The 20,874-nt window shown below is 40.2% G+C and overlaps 1 protein-coding gene across 5 annotated transcripts in view; it reads right to left on the bottom strand.

The window, feature by feature from the left end:
* Window positions 1-20,874, bottom strand: part of PLXNC1 (plexin C1) — a 160,542-nt gene that overhangs the window by 87,081 nt on the left and 52,587 nt on the right. For all 5 annotated transcript variants that reach the window (XM_055238457.2, XM_063614243.1, XM_063614244.1 and 2 more), the window contains exons 5-6: window positions 12,277-12,391; window positions 2,421-2,568 (exon numbers count right to left, since the gene is read on the bottom strand). In XM_055238457.2, coding sequence (XP_055094432.1) covers window positions 2,421-2,568; window positions 12,277-12,391 — 263 coding nt within the window. The remainder of the gene's footprint in view (window positions 1-2,420; window positions 2,569-12,276; window positions 12,392-20,874) is intronic.

Below are 20,874 nucleotides of genomic sequence, written 5' to 3'. Positions count from 1 at the left end.
TGATGATAGCACAGTCAAGGAAACAACCATATGAGTGGTTTCAGTTCCCTCTGGTAACCTGGGTACCAAGACAGAGGTGTGCATGGAGGACCAAAGGGGTGTTAGAATGGCTGAGAAAGTCAGAGCAGAATCCGGCAGGGGCATATGGAAAAGGTGACTTTTCTCCAATGTTTCAAAGCAGAAAGGGAGACAGGATTTTGTGAAAGGGGGAAGCCATTCTAGGTTTAAAGAAGGCCATGGATAAAGGCTTGGCAATGGTCACTGGCTGGCTGAGTACAAGAGGCTGGGAAGTGAATTTGTTTGCCTGTTCGGAATATGTAAGATATTCAGAAAACGGCAGGTGAAGGGTTGGGTGCAACTGATGGAGGCTCTAAAAGCAACCAACTAGCTTTACAAGGTGATCTCAAATACCTCAGAGGCATATTTTATAGGTGAGCAAGGTCTGTGTTTTAATGAACAAAATTAACCAGAAATGCATCACAAAGGCTGCACAGTGTGGACAAAGTAAAGTGGAAAATTGAGGTGATTTTCCAAGCAATCAGACCCAAACAGCCACCATCCAGTGGCTGAGAGCATTTTTAAGCTCACATCTCTGGCCTGGTGTATTAAATCGCCTTTTGAAGGATTTAGGATCAATTGGGTGCTATGGTCAGAATATTTATGTCTCCCCTAAATTCATAAGTTGGAATCTAATACCCAAAGTTTTAGTATTAAGCCATGGGGCCTTTGTGAAGTGATTAAATCATGAGGGCTGCACCCTCATGAATGTGATTAGTGTCCTTATAAAAGAGGCTTAACAGAGCTCCCTTGCCCCTTCTGTATGTGAGAATATAGCAACAAGGCACCATCTGTGAAGACACTGAATCTGCTGGAGACTTGACCTTGGACTCCCCAGTCACCAGGGCTGTAAGCAATACATTTCTATTGTTTATAAATTATCCAGTCTAAGGTATTTTGTTATAGCAGCCAGAATGGACTGATATTGGGTAACTCCAGCTCTCACCACAAAACCCACTCAGCTCCATTAATGATCATCACTCAGTCCTGGAGACCTACTCCATGAACTCAACTCTACTTCTAGTCTTTCTCATTCGAAGAGACTCAGGAGTCCTCAGTCTGCCCACTGGACCTCCTGACCATCTATTGAATCCACTTCTCTCCATCCCCCTTGGCTTCTCCTCCAGCTCTCACTTGCCCTCTCACCTGGACCCTCCAGTAACTTTCCGCTTTCACTTTCCCTCTCACTTGGACCCCTCCAAGAGATCTTTTGGAACTCAGTCTTTCAGTCTTTCCCTTCTTTGGTCCATTCTCCACCTTCAAGCCATTCATTCATTCAAGAAACGTTTATTGATTGTGAATGGCTACGTTGTGCCAGACACTGTTCTAAGCACAGCAGTGAAGATGTCTTCTCCAAGTCCCTGCCTCCATGGGGCTTACATTCCAGTAGGAAAGACAGACAATGCACAATTGAACCTTTCTGTGATAAAAATCTGATTGTGCTGCCAGCCTCCAGCTTAAATCTTTCAGCATCTCATCACAGCTCCCAGGATTCACGGTTCACAAGGCCCTTAATGGTCCCCTGGCTGCCTCCTTTGGTATCTATCTTCCCTCCTTCTCCCCTTTCCACCTTCCCCTACCCCATGTGCCTTGGCCATGTAGAAGCTCTTCTGGTTCTTCAAATAAAGCTTCTTTTCTCCTGGCCATCATGCAGGTTGGTCTCTGTCTGAAATACCCATTCCCATCCTCTTTGTCTGGCTCAACTCTACCCTCTCCTTGTCTGGACATCACTTCCTCCAGGAAGCTTTCCTTACCCCTTCCCCCTCTGCCATGTCTGGTAAGGTACATTTTTCATGTGCTTCTCATGGTACTCTATGTTCCCTGTATTTACACACTGCATTGTAATGAGCTACTTACTTCTCTCTATCCCTGTGTACAGTCTTTTTTTTAGGGGCAAGGGGGAGTCACTGTATCCCTAGTACCTAGCATAGTGCCTCACATATAGTAGATGTTCAATAAATACTTCCTGGATGGATGTATGAATGCAATGAACTCAAACTGATAGAACATTGGTTGTCAAAATTTCTCATCTCACCCAGGGCATTTCTTGCTTTTCAGATCTCTGAATTATCCAAACCATTTGGGTACAGTCAGCCCAGTGCTATCTGGCTTTTCTGCACTCTCCCATCCAACTTGCCCTCCTCTTGTCATTGTCCAGGTATATCTGATAGTGGGGTCTCGGAGTCAGTGAATGAGGTAAACCAGAGGTGAGGAGGACCCAGAGGAAAAGTGGGAACCAGGGGGTAGGGAGGGAGTGAGTCTACAGAGGGGGAACTATTCAGATTCCTTGGGGAAACTAAACTCAGGAGGTTCCCTTGTTTTTTTGACTTTATAACAAAAATAACCCAGAAGAATCCACATACCTTTGTAGGTTGCTCTGGTTGGGATGCTACAGGTGCAGGTCCGGTTGGGCTGACTTTTATTCTGGCAGAGCTCCCTGCTAGAGTCCACATTCTTCACCATGCACTTTGAGTGTCTTGGAGAGAAGCTTCCCACCATAGTCACTGTGGTCTGTACAGGGAAGATATGGGGAAAAAATGATGATTTCTGCCTCATTTCCATCCATCACAGAGCCTCATATGATCTCACCTTTTGACCTGCCACAGGAGGGAAGATTTCTCAGAAGAGCTGATGTAAAGAATAGATGTTTCTGGGTGACAGAGCAAGACACTGCCTCCAAAAATAAATAAATAAATAAATAAATAAATAAACAAACAAACAAATAAATAAAAATATAAAAGAATAGATGTTTTGTTGGCTATTTGGTTTGCTCTTTTGTAAACTGCATATTCTTATTCTTTGGCCATTTTTCTGCTTTGTGTGTATATATTTCTTATCAATTTTCAAGAGCTCTCTGCATGATGTAGATATTAATCTTTATCTGTCATATTTCTGACACATATTTTTCTCCTAATCTATTGTTTATCTTGTAACTTTTGCTTGTGGCATCTTTTACTCTTACACAATGTGCTTTTAAGTAATCAAATACAGGGTTTCTTGTCTCGGCTATAAAGTGCTTCCCAAACTCTAGCTTACGGACAAATATAAAATTGTTCCAACATCTTTATTGCTTTATTTTTAAGCTTATGTCTTTAATCCATCTGGAATTTATTTTTATATACAGTGTGAGATAAGGGTCCAACTTTATCCAGATGGTTAATCAATTATGTCACAGCCATTTATTAAACAAAAACAAACCTCCTTTTCCCACTGAACTGAAATATCATTTTGTCCTATATTAAATTTCCATTTATCTGGAATCTATTTCTGAACTCTGCTCTGTTCTAATAATCTATTGATCTACTTCTATTCCAATGTCATTAAGTTTTTACTCCTGTAATTTTAAATATATTTAGCATCTGATAAGGCAAATCTCTCCTTCTTTATCTCCATTATCATAATTTTCTTAGCATTTCCTGGACATTATTCATCCATATTCATTTTATCTGAAGGGGTTGAGGAGATTGAGTCTAAATGAAATTGTATTAAATATGTGCCTTAATGTTAGAAAAATTTCTATCTTTATGACATTAATTATTCCCATCCAAACATGACTTTTTTTCATCTGTTTCTCTTTGATCTGGGGTTCATTTAAGACAGCGTGCCTTGATGATCCTAGGTGTGAAGATACATTTGTCAACTATTCCTTATTGCTAATATTGTTAGATAATGATTAAAGAAGGTGGCCTGTGAAATGTGCTTTAGAATTAGTTAAGGTTTTGCTTGTGGTCAAACATATGATCAAAATTGGGTAGAGGGAGTGTTTTTGTGTGTGTATGTTTGTATGTGTACAGGGATACATCTGTGTGCTTCTACGTGTGTGTGTGTATAGTAGGGACACAAAAAGACAATCTTGAAATGTCCCCAAAGTAACTTTTTCCCAAGGAAATGGTCCAAAGGAACAAGGCAGCCAGGTGTCCTGTTCAGAAGGAAAATTATAGGAATTAACATGCCAACAGTGGACTCCTTTTGCATTAGGCGCATGATGGGATCTGGTGGGAATGAGGGCCAAGTGAAAGGAACCTGGGAGTGCAGGAAGTGGTAACCTTATCACCCCCTATGAAGAGCCATAGTCTAGACAACCTGGCAGCTGTCTGTCTTCTGTTATACTTCTCACTTCCTCCCAGACTTAGGCACTGCCACCTAAGACTCTGCTGTCTCCCTGGTTCTTTGATAAGCTTGCTAAGTCTAATCTAGTCCCTGGAGGTCACCCCTATCTTTCCATTTTCAAAAAGTTCTGGCCATATTATCATGCCGGAAGAAGGCAAGTTCTTTCAGTCCACTTCACCTGGACTGGAGTTCAATTATCTTTAGGGAATTCTGAGCACAGTGAAAGATCCCAAACCATTCCCACTAACTTATCTTCAACAAATGCCTGAACTCTCATTCATGCTGAATCTTCAAGCAGCATTTATATCCGCACCACACATCTTACCTTGTATACATATATGTCTTAAATTGAATTCACGCTCAAACGTTATAACAAGAGTATCAGAATTTTTAAAAATCATATTTTCACCAACTCTTTTAAAGTTTCCACATTTCCTTCTAGTTCTCACATATGTAGCTTTTACATAACTATAATGATTCCATTTATTTATTCCATAAATATTTATCAAGCTTGCAACATATGCCAAGTGCTGCACAATGTACTGAATATACCAGTGAACCAAACAGCTATGGTCCTTGCCCTCAAAGAGCTTACAGACTAGCAGAAGTATAGAATATTCCACCAGAATAAAACTGGAAGGTCACATGGTATCAAGGAATCATCAAGAAATGACTGAGCTAAGATGGTACAATGGAAAGGGAAAGAACGAGGCAGTCAAAGTACCCCTTAGAAGTGGCATGGGGTAGGACTGGAAGTGGGGGATGTGGATATGGAGGATGCTGGTGAGCAAATGGATGAATGGAGGTACCATACATGGAGATGGGGCATACTGATGGAGAGGCGGATGGGTAGAAGATTCAAGACTTCAGGTATGGGTGTATGTAGTTCAAGATACTTGTGTGATACTCAAGCAGATGTGTCAAGTTGGGTATGGGCCTGGAGCTCAGAGGAGCAATCTGGGGTGGGGATAAAGGAGACATGAACATACAGACGATTTATAAAGCCATGGAAGTGAATAAGATTGTCTACAGATGAAATGTAGAGTAAGAAGAGAGGAAGAGCCAAAACTGGGCCTTAAATGGCTCCAATATTTAGAGACAGGGAGAGAAGGGACCAGCAAGGCCCAGCAAGGGAATTGAGGCCTGGCCACAGAGAAGGAGGAGAGCATGGAGTGGGCGTGCCGTGGAAAGCAATGGAAAAGACAGTTTCAAGAATGCTGGCTATCAGCCAAGTTAGATGAGGACCTTATAGTGTCTGCTGGAATGGCTGCATGGAGTTCACTAGTGACCTTAGCAAGAACAGGTTCAGGGGAACAGTGGGGCAGAAACCAGGTTGGAGTGGACCTGAAAAGAGGAGATAGCATGTTTTTTTCAGGTGCAGTGGAAGGAGAGAGGAGCCAGTGAGGTGAAGGTATTTTTGCGTAACTTGGGGTCCAGGCGAGTACAGTTAAAAAGCCGAAGCTTTGTCCTAAGAAACCCAGTATGGGACTCCTTACCAGGCTGATGGCTCTTTCGTGAATCAAGCCGGATAAAGAGGGAGTGAAGACTTAAAGGGCAGATAGGATGCAGAGGCAGCTGGGGTGTCAATTAGCCGGCAATATCCACAAGGCCAAAGAATTGCTGGCTGCACAACACTCTTATCAGACTGACATAACTTATTTTACTGAATCATTCCTTATTGCTAAACAGTTTCATTATTTCCAGGTTTCTAATTCTATAAATGCTACGGCGAGAGCATCTTCATGCCTAGGGATTTTCTTCTTTCAAGTTATTTCCTCAGGATTCTAAGGCTGAAATTAATGCTTCAAACGGAATGAATATATTTATGACTTTTGAAACATGCTGCCAAATTGCTTTCCAAAAAGGTTGTGCTAATTGGCATCACCAACACTGGGTGTTAGCATAGCTTATTATCACTTTAATTTGTATTTATTTGAAAACTAGTGAGGTTGAACATATTTCCATATTTATATCTACTTTCTGAATCTCCTCTTGTGAAAATATATGTGTTTTGGCCCACTTACTTTTTGGTGTATTGATGTTTTTCTTTTTAATTTTTCTTAGTGTTATTACATTATGATGAATATTTTGTTAGTGGCAAATATTTTCCTGAAGTGTGTGCTTTAGTTAACTTTTTTTTTTTTTTTTTTTGAGACAGAGTTTTGCTCTTGTCAGCCAGGCTAGAGTGCAATGGCACAAACTTGGTTCACTGCAACCTTCACCTTCCAGATTTAAGCGATTCTCCTGCCTCAGCCTCCCCAGTAGCTGGGATTACAGACACCTGCCACCACGCCTGGCTAATTTTTGTGTATTTTTAGTAGAGACAGTGTTTCACCAGGTTGGCCAGGCTGGTCTCGAACTCCTGACCTTCAGGTGATCTACCCGCCTCTGTCCCCAAAGTGCTGGGATTACAGGCATGAGCCACCATGCCCGGCCAAGTTAACTCTTATTTTTTGTAAAAGGAAATAATGTATATGAATATTTTTCTTTTGTTATTACATACTATATTGCTTCAGAGGTAAAATAAATGATCATACTTTCAAATTATGTTCGACTTCATTTTCTGTTAGTTCTTCTGTGATTTTTCTTTACTTATCAATTTCTTAGCCTAAATTTTATTTTTATATTTAATGTAAAATATGAAATTACATTTCCACAGTACAAGCCAGTTATCTCACATATTTTATGAAATAATTTTTGTTTCCTCTTATTTTACGATATCTGTTCTTTAAAATTTTTACATCTATTTCTGAGCTTTCCACTGTATTCTATGAATCCATATTCCTATTTTTAAACCAGAATCATGGATTAAATTGCTGTTGATATCTATCTATCTATCTATCTATCTATCTATCTATCTATCTATCATCTATGTTTGCAATCTAATGGGAGTGGTCTTGCCTAAATCGACTTCTTTTTTTTTTCCAAAATATGTTTTGGATATTCTTGATCAGCTCATGATATTCCAGATGAATTTTATATTAATTTTAAATAAACACTAATTCAAAAATCATTGGAATTATATGAAATCAAGAAAAACAGGTGCAGAAGTGACATTTTTATATCTTCTCACCAAGAAATGTAGAACATGACTGAATATGTTCAAGATGTTTTCCATATATTCTAAGAAAATACTTGTTATTTTTCTTTATGCTTATGTTTTTAATTGATATTTTTGTTTTTATTTTTCTTTATGCTTATGTTTTTAATCGATAAGGTTTTGCTATGATAAATTATAAATAGCCTTAAGGCTGGGCACGGTGGCTCAGGCTTGTAATCCCAGCACTTTGGGAGGCCGAGGCAGGCAGATCACCTGAGGTCAGGAGTTTGAGACCAGCCTGGCCAAAATGATGGAACTCCATCTCTACTTAAAATATAAAAAATTAGCCAGGCTTGGTGGTGGGCATCTGTAATCCCAGCTACTTGGGCGGCTGAGGCAGGAGAATCGCTTGAACCCAGGAGGCAGAGGTTGCAGTGAACCACGATCGCACCACAGCACTCCAGCCTGGGCAACAAGGGTGAAAATTTGTCTCAAAAAAAAAAAAAAATAGACTTAATACACCACTGCTCTGCTATCTAATTTCTATTACAAAGAATGGCTTAAGCTAAGTTGTTCAAAGCAAAATCACTATTTTTGGTAGCTGATTCCAACACATATCTCTTAGTAAAAATGATTTTAAAGCAGGATATGTACCTTGCTCTTTAAGTTTATGGCTGAGTAGTTCTGTTGTTTTTATGAATAGGACTTTTTATTCATGAAGTTACAAGTTTGTTTTATTTAACATGTAGTAAGGTTATTGATATTTAAATATTTATTGAACATTCAGCACTTCATTTAACTTTAATTCATTTGAATAATTTTTAAAGCTAACATATTTAGATTCTGCAGATATGCAGCCACTTAAGATGAGTAAATAATTTTTTTATATTTATTTTGAATAATTATTTGTATTACTTGTTTCTTGAATTACTGCAGTGGACAGAGCTTTACAAATAATGTCAATAGTATTAGCGATGGTGGAATTCCTTGTTTAAGTTCTGATTTGTAAAAGAATGTTTCTAGGATAGGCATGGTCACTTATGCCTATAATCCCAGCACTTTGAGGGCTGAGGTGGGAGGATCACTTGAGCCCAGGGGTTTGGGACCAGCCTGGGCAACATAGGGAGACCTTATCTCTATAAAAAATTTTTAAAAATTAGCTGGGTGTGGTGGTTCACACCTGTAGTCCCGACTACTTGGGAGGCTGAGGTGGGAGGACCCCTTGAGCCCAGGGGTTCGAGGCTGCAGTAAATTATGATCACGTCTCTGCACTCCAGCCTAGGTGACAGAGGGAGACCCTGTCAAAAAAAAAAAAAAAGTTTCCAGTGTCTCTCCTCTAGAAACCATATTGTTTAAGAAATACTTTTATTCCAATTAGCTGGGCGTGGTGGCACGTACCTGTAATCCTAGCTATTTGGGAGGCTGAGGCAGGAGAATCGCTTGAACCTGGGAGGTGGATGTTGCAGTGAGCCTAGAACGTGCCACTGCACTCCAACCTGGGTGACAGAGCAACACTCCATCTCAAAAAAAAAAAAAAAATGTAGAAAGCGGAAACTGGATCCCTTCCTTACACCTTATACAAAAAATTAATTCAAGATGGATTAAAGACTTAAATGTTAGACCTAAAACCACAAAAACCTAGAAGAAAACCTAGGCAATACCATTCAGGACATAGGCATGGGCAAGGACTTCATGTCTAAAACACCAAAAGCAATGGCAACAAAAGCCAAAATTGACAAACGGGATCTAATTAAACTAAAGGGCTTCTGCACAGCAAAAGAAACTACCATCAGAGTGAACAGGCAACCTACAGAATGGGAGAAAATTTTTGCAATCTACCCAACTGACAAAGGGCTAATATCCAGAATCTACAATGAACTCAAACATATTTATAAGAAAAAAACAAACAACCCCATCAAAAAGTAGGCAAAGGATATGAATAGGCACTTCTCAAAAGAAGACATTTATGCAGCCAACAGACACATGAAAAAATGCTCATCATCACTGGTCATTTGGTCATTAGAGAAATGCAAATCAAAACCACAATGAGATACCATCTCACACCAGTTAGAATGGTGATCATTAAAAAGTCAGGAAACAACAGATGTTGGAGAGGATGTGGAGAAATAGGAAGGCTTTTACACTGTTGGTGGGACTGTAAACTAGTTCAACCATTGTGGAAGACAGTGTGGCGATCCCTCAAGGATCTAGAACTAGAAATATCATTTGACCCAGCAAATCCCATTACTGGGTATATATCCAAAGGATTATAAATCATGCTACTATAAAGACACATGCACATGTATGTATATTGCGGCACTATTCACAATAGCAAAGACTTGGAACCAACCCAAATGTCCATCCATGATAGACTGGATTAAGAAAATGTGGCACATATACACCATGGAATACTATGCAGCCATAAAAAAAGATGAGTTCATGTCCTTTGCAGGGACATGGATGAAGCTGGAAACCATCATTCTCAGCAAACTAACACAAAGACAGAAAACCAAACACCGCATGTTCTCACTCATAGGTGGGAACTGAACAATGAGATCACTTGGACACAGGGCGGGGAACATCACACCCCCGGGGCCTGTCAGGGGGTGAGGGGTTGGGGGAGGGATAGCATTAGGAGAAATACCTAATGTAAATGATGAGTTGATGGGTGCAGCAAACCAACATGGCACATGTATACCTATGTTAACAAAACTGCATGTTGTGCACATGTACCCTGGAACTTAAAGTGTAATAAATAATAATAATAATTTTATTTCTGTGTCTTTTCTATTTTTATTACATATCTCTGCTTTCCTTCTCCACCACATCAGTCATTCCACCAGGCGAGCCCACGTTTACAACCTTGTATGAATTCTTCTATATTTTTGCCCATGCTCAAATAATCATATAGAGACATATATACATAAACATATACAGGGACATTTTTTGATCAATATAAGATCACGCTAGGAACACTTTTATGCATCTTGTTGTTTTTACTCAACAAAACCTCACAGAAATCCCTCCGGGACAACTGGAATTGCTCTACTTACTTCTTTTTAATGCTGATCCCATAGTGAGTATGAGGATGTACTATCTTTTAATTGTTTTGTGGAAAGAAACAAAGCCTCTGTGAACAGAAGTTCTGTATTATATGGAGGTTTTTCTCTGCCTACAAAGTGCCTAGAACATTACTAGGCATATGATAGGCAGGTAGCAAACAGCCTTTGAATAGAGCTAATAGATGGAACTGAACACGACCCCAGACTGCCGTCTCCATAGGTCAGGGTCAGGTTTATTTAAACAAAGACCTGAGATTTTCAGGTAAGCCAAAGGTGGCAATAGGGTAGGAAATATTTTGAAATAATGTGATCAAGAGATAGAATCAGATGACTTATCAACACTATTAAAATAATTAGTCCGAAGTTGGTTTCAAAGGATAGCTTTAATCAAATTAGGAACTTCTTATCTTCTTTGAGAGTGGTGGTGAGCTGGAGAGAGTGAGGCAGTGGCTGTGTGGGAAGTCTCTGGGAAGATTAGGGTAAACCACAGTGGGACTTAGGGCGAGGAAGAAAACACCAGTGGTTGTTTGGGTGGTAAGCAGTTTTTGAAATGTTCCAGACCAGATATAAACAGAGATTAATTTGTAATAGTGAGCCCCTAGCTAGGTAAGGAAGTTGTATAAGCAGCACTTTTTATTTAATGAACAAGCTACTTCCTCCCACTACATTTAGCTGAAGTATTATCCTTAAATTTTTTTAAATGACATAAGAAAAAAAATCTTCCAGAATCTTAACCACTTATCAGAGTCCTGGGTATATTCAAGGATTATGGTATTCTACTTTCCACTATTCTCTATTAGCGCCAAATCTGGCTATTTTTCAGACTGATGAGAGAAATTAGAATTTGGATATACCTATGTTTAGATGCCTAAGAATCTTTTCCACCAAATCTATTAACTCTGATTCAGGGCTGGTAGAAGTTTGTGTGAAAGTTATTTATTTATTTTTTTTCTCCAGGAAGACAACAGAAAGTGATAACAGCCAAACAACTTTAAATCTGTTAGCTCTGATCTGTTACGACTTAAAAGCTTGATTATTTTATTATTTATCACTCATTAAATACTTTGGCTCTCCTTTATTAAATGTTAAATCATCGTAAGTGGTAAAGTTCTTGCTATTTCTCTGAAATGGCAAAGTGTAAGGGAAAAGAGAAAGTGGCCCATTTCCTTGTTAACGTGGCATTCAAACAGAACACAGTGAGCTCAAGAGACAGGTCAGCTGGCTGCTGTACAATTATTCATAACAGAGGATTCCGTACAATTATTCATAACACAAGAGCCATCATTAGGGAGAAAATGTCTCCTTATAGCACCACTGAGATTGCAAGGCAGGAATTCCCTTTTCCCATAGGGCACGGTTGGCATGTGCATTTGAAAATGCTGAAATATGCTCCTTGCTCCCTTCTCTCATCCAATGACAGCACTGATGTGTTGTCAAGAGTGGTGCTGCCATAGCAAGGGCTCGCTGGCTTTCCAAAGGACCTCACTTGCAATAGTCACTGCCCATGTTGGTCTTCTCTCCATCTCTACCAAGACCATTGGAAGCTATGTTCATAAGATGGTTACTGGGGAAGCCTCAGCACATTAGGATAAGGGACCATTACACTAAACAAAATTTTGCAATTAAGCCACCTTTAAGGAATCTTGTTGACCATGAATCTGAACTTCCTTTTTCTCTATTTTCAAAAGCAATATGTATTTCTACGACATTAGAAGTCCAACTTTTCTTCCAGTTCAACCATTGAGAGTCATCTTCAGCTCCACAAGATGACAAACTCCATGAGAGCAGGCCCATGATGTGACTTGGTTACCGCTGTATCCCCAGCACCTTGCAGAGTGGATGGCATCTGGTAGGCACTCAATATTCATTAATGAGTGCTAAATGAATGGAGTGCTATCACTAAGCATGTTTGATTGCTAATAGATATTTTACACACAGAAGGAAGTTAGCATCCGCTGTGCAAAATGAGACAATACAACGAGGACAAATTAAAATCTTTCCTCTTACCTTGTCTTTACTGCTTCGAATTATCTGAACTTTAGGGCACTTTTGTGCTCCAGACGAAATATCCAGCCAGTTTTCTAAGTTCTCTGAATGTACACAATCTCCTTGAAAAGTGCACCTAAAAAAACGAGGCAACAAAACAGCGACCCCATACGTGTGTTAGTTAAAACAGCGACCCCATACGTGCATTAGTTAAAATTTTTTTATACTTGGCTTCAGTACAAAATGCCAGACTTTGTACAGTGGATTATTGATTTGAGTGAGAATAGGAACATGATGTTAAAACCACGAAAAGCAACAAGAAAACAGCAGAGCATTTTTTTCCATCATGTCTAGGAGCAAAGAACAAATGTAGACAACATGTTGAACTTCGACTCCTGAGCCATCTCTCAAGATGACATCGCCAAATATATCCGAAACACATCCTCCCATGGATTCTGAAATAAGGAGCTCCCTTTTAGAAATACCTAGCAAAGAACAGCTCAAGGAAGAGTTCACATATTGTATAAATTTCAGGTTTGCTATTCATTCTCAGAATATCAACCTATTGTGTAACTTGATTTTGTTTAAAAAAAAATAAAGTTACTATTTTGTGCTTTGCAGTATGATAATTAAATAGAAATATTTCAAGGGCAGAGTCTGCCTAAGAATTTGATAAGACATTCCATAACCATCTGCTACATAACATTTATTTAGACAGATACCAAATTATATCAAAAGATATAGGTGAAACATTTTTCCAGGGCCATTTTCCCAAGTCAGCCAGCTCAGAGGATGACCCAGATAAGTCTTAAGCTGTGGCCAGGGCCAACTACTCTGATAAAGAGATGCTCAGAAGCTGAGTGGTGAGATCACTGGCTTGCTTGATGTGTCAGTCACTCTAGGTCACACTAACTTGGAAACACTTGCCTCACCAGACGGGGCACCAACCTGGCAAGAACAAATACCAATAGCATGTTATTGCCAAAGGGTGTTGGACTCCACAGATATTCCATTGATAGTGTCAAGGAAAGAACGAAATATTTCTAGTACTACACCTCCTCAAGGCTGAAGATTAAAATGCAGGGGTGGTAAACCAGTGATGGTGAATTTTTAAAAGAAACTGAAAACACATGAATCGTAAGATTGAAAAGCAACCAAATGATGACCACATTCAGCTACAGGGAGTCCCGGAGGGGATCCGAGCGGAATGAGGAATGGATGGGCCCAAATAGTGTATTTGGCTTCCTAAAGGTTTTATTTTTTCTCCTTTCTCTACTCTCTCTCTCTCTCTTAATTCTTAAGAATTTAGGCCTCATGGCTTCATCTTTGAGCTCTGTGTTAATTTGAATATGGCAAAAATAGAACAGGAAGTCAGCGAGTTTCACTAAACGTCATCCCCAAGCACAATACCTTTAGCATGTCGCTGGCTTCTGACATTTGGGGAACCCTGCTCCCAATAAGCACATCTGTGTTCCACCTCCCACTACAGCTGTGTCAGTTTCTTCTCCAACATTATAACCATGGGGATTTTCATCAGCAATTCTCCAAAGCCATAAATTTATCTGACCCTTGACGGCTAGCTCTTCCGTCACGGACATTAAGTTCAAATTAAACCGCCTCTCAATGTCAGAGAGAGTTTGCAACGGAGAGACAAGCACTGCTGGATTGAAAAACAGAATGACGAAGCTGGTTCTTTCGGTTGTATCTGAAATAGATCATGACTGTCAAAAACTCCCTGCCTCTCATGGGCACTCCGGTTTGTGTAAGGCACTTCCTCTGCCTATAAGAAAAAAAAAATAAGCCAATTCCGAAGAGACTGGAGTACAAATATTTTTGTTGGCTCTTAATGCTGCCTGGGAGTCAAAGCCTAAGGCTGCCAAAAAAACAAGTGTAAAATATTTCATACAAATAGTGCTACAATTTGCCAATTTGTAGGCAGAAAACAGTAGTGCCACTGAGTTATCACTCCCTTTTCTGAACTCCTATAGCATTTCTTGTCGGAAGTACATATTTCGGTATTTAATCATATGCTGCCTTGAATTACAACTTAACTGTTTCATAAGTCTATCTCAGTTCTCCCCAAGTAAGCTCTAAGCTCCTCAAAGAAGGGAGAAGGTCTTTAATATTTCTTTAGCAAATCCCTCAGTGTCTGGCAGCATGATATGCAAATACTAGGGTTTCAATAAATATTTTTGAATGAAAGGATGAAATATGAAATCTCTATAGGTCTTTTCCATTTCTGATTTTTCTTTCTAGAGTTTTAATTCATGTCTGACTCCTCCTTATGCCAAAGAGACTATTTTTAAAATAAAATAAGCTAAAAGTTTAAATCTGGAGACCAAATTAGGGGGTGAGGTTTCCATTTTACTTTTTGAAAAAAAAAAAAAGAGAAAAGAAAATATATAATGAACCTTCCATTTTTTATTTTGCATAAGGCGAAAACAAAATCTAACCATGTTAAGCAACTAAACATAAATTCCTTGTTTATATATATATCTATATATATATAAACAACCCACCACCTCTGAACTCCTATTCCTTGCCTCTCACCAGTAAAAATAAAAAATGAAAAAATAAAAAGCAAACCATGACACCAAGTATGTATAACCAGATGGCCAGCCAACAACAGTATCTTATTACTTCTCAAATACTGCAGATTATAAAATCTTCATGACAGCATATTACTCATACATTTACATTTCTTACAGAGCAGATCTTATAGCTCCCATATTTTAGTAAACAAAGCTAGTTACTCTGAAATAATTCCTTTTGAAAGCTATCACTCTAATTCCTGCGTATCAACAAGAGCAATGGTCAAGTGCATAAACACTTGAGCCACTGCCCTAATTAAATTAAAATCTCATTGTCACACAGGACTCTTATTGAGGCTGATTCTTCAGTGATGTACTCTCAGATAGGCTGCTATCTTAATGGCTTCATTTCAATTTCTTCAGGCCAAGAATAGGAGGAAAATTGGATTTGGATAAGAATAGACATATTCTAGGGAAACTGGTAGAGATATGTTTGCTTTCTTGACTTATTATTACTTTTGCTCCATCCTCTACTGAGGATCTGTCCCAAAGTCCTCAGACTCCCAGTCAGTATTTTATTTTTCTAGTCCTTATTTCCAGTTAGAACAAATACTTTCATGATAAAGCTGCAGGCAGACACAAGCCTATTTGCAAATTAGAAAACAGAACCTGCCCAAATGCAAAGAAAAGATTGCCTGAAGAAAAAAAAATCCCCCAAACCAAAAAGTTAATTTAAAAAGACTTCCCTTATGTGAAAAACACTGTATGTAGAAACAATTCAGTCAATGAAACTATTTAAGAAAGCTGTTCTTGTTAGTTTGCTATAAAATCTGCTGTAGAGCTTAATGTATTCGAGATAATACTAGAGTTTGATATTGGCGTTCAACTATATAAGTATGTAACCGCCCCCTCCCTCACCCCCAACAGAGTTAAAAAAAAAAAAAAAAAGTTCCAAACCTACTCCGGCCCCAAGTCATAGACAGGAAGGTCCCAGACACTTGTTTCTAAGTTCACTGTCTGAAACTTAGAAAGTCTTTCTATACAGTGGGTTTGCTTCCTGGGTTCATAGAAATATGTGTAACCCATAATATCCCTGAATAATTACCCCACCACAGACTGGCATGGAGGGAACAGTACTGTGTGCCAGGCACTGCTGGGAGCATTTGCAGTTAATTCTGACAACAACCTCACTCTTTTTTTTTTTTTTTTTGTGTGTGTGTGTGTGTGTGTAAACTTTTTTTTTTTTATACTTTAGGTTTTAGGGTACATGCGCACAATGTGCAGGTTTGTTACATATGTATCCATGTGCCATGTTGGTTTGCTGCACCCATTAACTCGTCATTTAGCATTAGGTATATCTCCTAATGCTGTCCCTTCCCCCTCCCCCCACCCCATAACAGTCCCTGGAGTGTGATGTTCCCCTTCCTGTGTCCATGAGTTCTCATTGTTCAATTCCCACCTATGAGTGAGAACATGCGGTGTTTGGTTTTTTGTCCTTGAGATGGTGTGCCATGGAATACTATGCAGCCACAACAACCTCACTCTTTATGGATGAAACAGAAGCTCAGAGAAGTACAGTAACATATCAAGGCCACACAGCTGCCAAGTGGCAGAAGCCTGATTTCAGAGCCCACAAGCACGGCCCCCTGGCTGCATGCCTTCCTATAGATCCTAACTACCACTTAATAGAGGACATTCATAGCTCCTCCTGGCTTCCTGGGACCTCAACCGGTGGTTGGAGGGTGGAGCTGGGCCAGGACGAGGACACAGGGATGGGGACCCCAGAAACAGAGAAGACAGAAGGTAAGGCAGAGACTGTAGGATGAAGAGGGTAGCAAGGATTTGGAGGGAGAACACAGAAGTGGGGATTCTGAGAGGCCTCTAATTTTCCTCTATCACTAGCTGTGAATACAACACAACCACACAACTAGCAAGAGGTTAAAATTTCAGGCAGCCCTGGACGTAGAAATCCATTCTATTCCCAAAAAATTTTTCTTGCAAACCATCTGTTTCTAATATAAAATGCATTTTTCCCCCATAGAAATAATGTTATAAACAGTGATTAGGTTTCCAGGTTAGCCCACAAAACCTACTTATCCATAATGTAACTTTACTGCTATATATTTGCAATAAAGAATAGCGGAAAACAATGAGATTGCAGCCATTTGCATTATATAGCAGTTTTCTTCTTTACTTATTTGTGTTTCTGCTCAGCTGGTAGTCTGGGAACTGTGCCCAGCTGGATCGACTTTTAAATTTATTATTACAGTATTGTATTTATACAGCATTTCTATTTTTTTAATGGGCACGGCTTAAATTATTAATTGTTTTCATGCCAACATAAAGAATAGGGAGGCCCACCTCTGAAAAGGAGCTGAAGTTTCCAAGCAGGTGAAATACCCATGGGCTGGGCTGGGGGACCTTGAGAAGCCGACTCTATTAGGCTAGAATCTTGCAGTAAAAATTTACCACTTACTCAACCTTGAAATAGAAACTCTGAACTCAGAAATGTAACTTCTACTTCCTGCCACTCAAATTTCATCAGCATCCTCTAATCTAATTGTTCACCAAGAGCAGACAGTCCCTGAAGGAATCTGATAACTACATATCAGGTAAGTGGCTTGAATGTGGGGGTTAGTGTGAACTGTTCCAAAGATTCTACACTGATATAATATCAGAAAACTTTTAACAAGGAGACAATCCAGCTTCTCTCTCTCCCAGGAAACAAGAGACTGCATCCATGCTGGGGGAGGGCTTTGCTATAAGAGCATCCCAAGGTCTTTTGCTAAGTGATTTGAAACAGATGTCTGCATTTTTAGGGAAGGCACAGAGCCCAGTGGAGGGGCCAGGTGGTCTCCAGAATCGGTGGACTTTCTTTACAATTGCCAATCCACGAGATGAGGAAAACAAAGTCTACTGAATGGAAGAGAATAGGAAGTCTGTGACAAACTAAACTTCAAATGAAAGGCCTCCAGACTCTTTAAGAGGGGAATGCCAAAACATAAGACCAAAATAACTTGCTGGGAAAGCTGAAAAATTGGATCTTCATCACTGAAGCTGAAAGTCAATCTACATGATAAAATTATGCTAATAACAGAGACAATTTAGAAGATTTTTTTTTTTTTAAGCAAAAACATCTAACATGCCAGGCAATGTCTTTTCACATGATTTGATTCATTTATTATTCACAACAAACCTCTAAGTAGCTGCAATAATTGTCCCTGCTTCACAAATGTGGGAAACTGAGGCATAGCTGGTTCCATATTACTTTCCTAAAGTCACAGGGATAGTAAGCAGAGGAGCTGACCTACAAAGTCAGGCAGTGTAGCCTCAAAGCCTGTGGTCTCATCAGCTACCTATATTGCCTCTCAGAATAGCTAATAGTGGCCGAGCCCATCTGTCTTAGTCTGTTTTGTGTTGCTATAATAGAATACCACAGACTGGGTAATTTATAAAGACAAGAAATTTATTTTTTACAGTTCTGGAGGCTGGAGAGTCCAAGGTCGAGGGGCCTGCATCTGGCGAGGGCCTTATTGCTGCATCATCCCACAGCAGGAGGTGGAAGAGCAAGAGAGAGTGAGGGCATGCGCATGTGAACAAGAGAAAGAGACTGAATTTGCAGCCTGAAGCCCTTCTATGATTGGCATTAATCCATTCACAAAGGCAGAGCACTCATGACCTAAACACCTCTCATTAGGTCCCACCTTTCAACAGAGTTGCATTGGGGATTAAATTCCCAGCACATGCTTTTTAGGTGACATTTTCAAACCATAGCACCTTCCCAGTGCCCATAGGCCAGGTACTGTTTCTGGGGACTTCTGGGAATTAACACAGTAATCCTCACAACCAGCCCATGAAGCAGGTGTTATTGTTACCACCTCCATGTCAGAGGTTGAGAAACAGAGGTGCAGAGAGGTTAGTTAGCATGGTGTCTGGCACTGGCACCTATCTCTTACTACTACACCTAATTGCTCAAAAATTTTAAAGGCTTCCAGGGTAGCGACATCACAAATGCCAGCATAATAGCAAGTAGATTCTTCCAAGACATGGCCATATAGGAAAATACAAGTTTTACTCAATTTCTCAGCATTTTTCAAACTGTGTTCCTGGATTTGTTTTGGGTGTTAATATTAAAGTAGGGTTGTATTGCCAAGAAGCTTGGGAAACACTAGTTAAATAAAATTAAACAAGTCTTTCTGCTGCAGGACTTCTCAGAGCCTTGAAGATGCCACTGTGCTTTGTAACTTTCCAAGACAAGAATGAATGATGTACCATCTTCCAGCTTTTTTGTTGAAGGATGTTCTGAGGGATGAGAAATTCTAGTCACACACGTTGGGAACCACTACCTGGTCTGGTTTAATAAGCAATAATCCGCATGGCGGATCAAATTAGAAAACTTTGTGCCTATTTTGGCTAGTTTGGGTAACTCTTGTACCCAACTGATCATGGCCTATTAATTCTAAGCATCCTCTACAACCCATGCTTACCCCCCACCTCTCACCTGGGTTCCTGCAGCAGTCAAATGAGGTCACCCCCTTCCCACTTCCTGTTCCTCTCATCAACCTCCACATCAACATCTGGGTTACTCTTACCACAGAGCTGATGATGTTACTCCCTGCTTAAAAAACTCTCATGACACCCTTTCCCCCATACCAGACTCTCCTGTCTACATGCCTTTCAGCACCTCAGCCTGCAACACATGTTTCCATGCTCATCTCTGACCCCGACACTGTGATCTGGCTCCTGCCTTCCTCTTCAAACTCATCCCCCGGTAAGTTTGGTTGATGAGTCTGTCCCTCTATCTAGACTGCAAGCTCCTAAAAACACCCATCCCTGATATCTATTCCATAGTGCCTCATGGAGAGCAGGCATTTGATAAACACATACAGGGCAAAGAGGCCAGGCCCTCCCAAGCGTGTGCTATCCTCACTGCTCCGAACGCCCCTGGGCCTGCAACACTTGGTGAAATCACGTTCCTTGTTCAAGGGCTATTTCAGTGTCCTCCTCTATGATGTTTGCTCAGACTCCAAGCAAAGCAGTCACTCCCTCCTCTGTGTCCCCATGACATTTACACATGCTCCTACTCTACACAGCATACTGCATTAGTTGCTGATTGCCTGCCTGTCTCTCCGGCTACGCTGTAAATCCCCCAAAGGGAAAGGCCCACTTTATTCACCTTTGCACCCTCAGGGCCTAGGACCATACCTGGCATTCATTCTACAAATATTAACTGAGAGCCCATCGGATGCCAAACACTCCACTAGGCACTGCAGACACTTCAATGGATAAGCCAGTTAAGTTCCTTCTCTTATTGAGCTTACAGTCCAGAGAGGCACACAGACAAAAACCAAATAAACAATCATTTAAAATAATTTCAAATTGAGGTACGTCTTCTGCAGAAACCAAAGATATAGTAGAAAGGAACCCACTTTAGACAGGCTAGTGAAGAAAGATGGCATTTCAGCTAAGCATTCAAGGGTGAAACCATGTAGTCGGGTCAAGAGTAGTAGGAAGAGGCCGGTGTTAGTGGCTCATGCCTGTAATCCCAGCACTTTGGGAGGCCAGATCACTTGAGGCCAGGAGCTCAAGACCATCCTGGCCAACCTGGTGAAACCCTGTCTCTAATAAAAATACAAAAAATTAGCTGGGCGAGGTGGTGCATGCCTGTAATCCCAGCTACTTGGGAAGCTGAGGCACGAGAATTGTTTGAACTGGAGACAGAGCTTGCAGTGAGTTGAGATCATGCCACTGCACTCCAGCCTGGGTGACAGAGCAAGACTCTGTCTCAAAAAAAAAAAAAAAAAGTAGTGGGAAGAGCATTCTGGGCAGAAGGAACAGCATGTGCAAAGTATCTGAGGGCACTTAAAGCATGGTCTCTGCAAGGAACTGATGAAATAGACCAGCTTGGCTAGAACTTAGTGAAGGAAGGAGGATACTGATTGTGCCATTTGCAAGCCGGTGACCTCAAGGAAGACATGTGCCCTCTCTGTGTTTCAGGCTCTCCATCTGCAGAAATGCAAATAATAGTTTTCACCTGATGAAGTTGGGAGAAAAATGTACATCTATTCTAAGAGTTTACAATTACGCC

This window comes from Symphalangus syndactylus, chromosome 13 (assembly GCF_028878055.3).
Source record: "Symphalangus syndactylus isolate Jambi chromosome 13, NHGRI_mSymSyn1-v2.1_pri, whole genome shotgun sequence".
Taxonomy (NCBI): Eukaryota; Metazoa; Chordata; class Mammalia; order Primates; family Hylobatidae; genus Symphalangus; species Symphalangus syndactylus.
The sequence above is the reverse complement of the archived record's forward strand: the minus strand, read 5'-3'. Positions and strand labels throughout refer to the sequence as shown.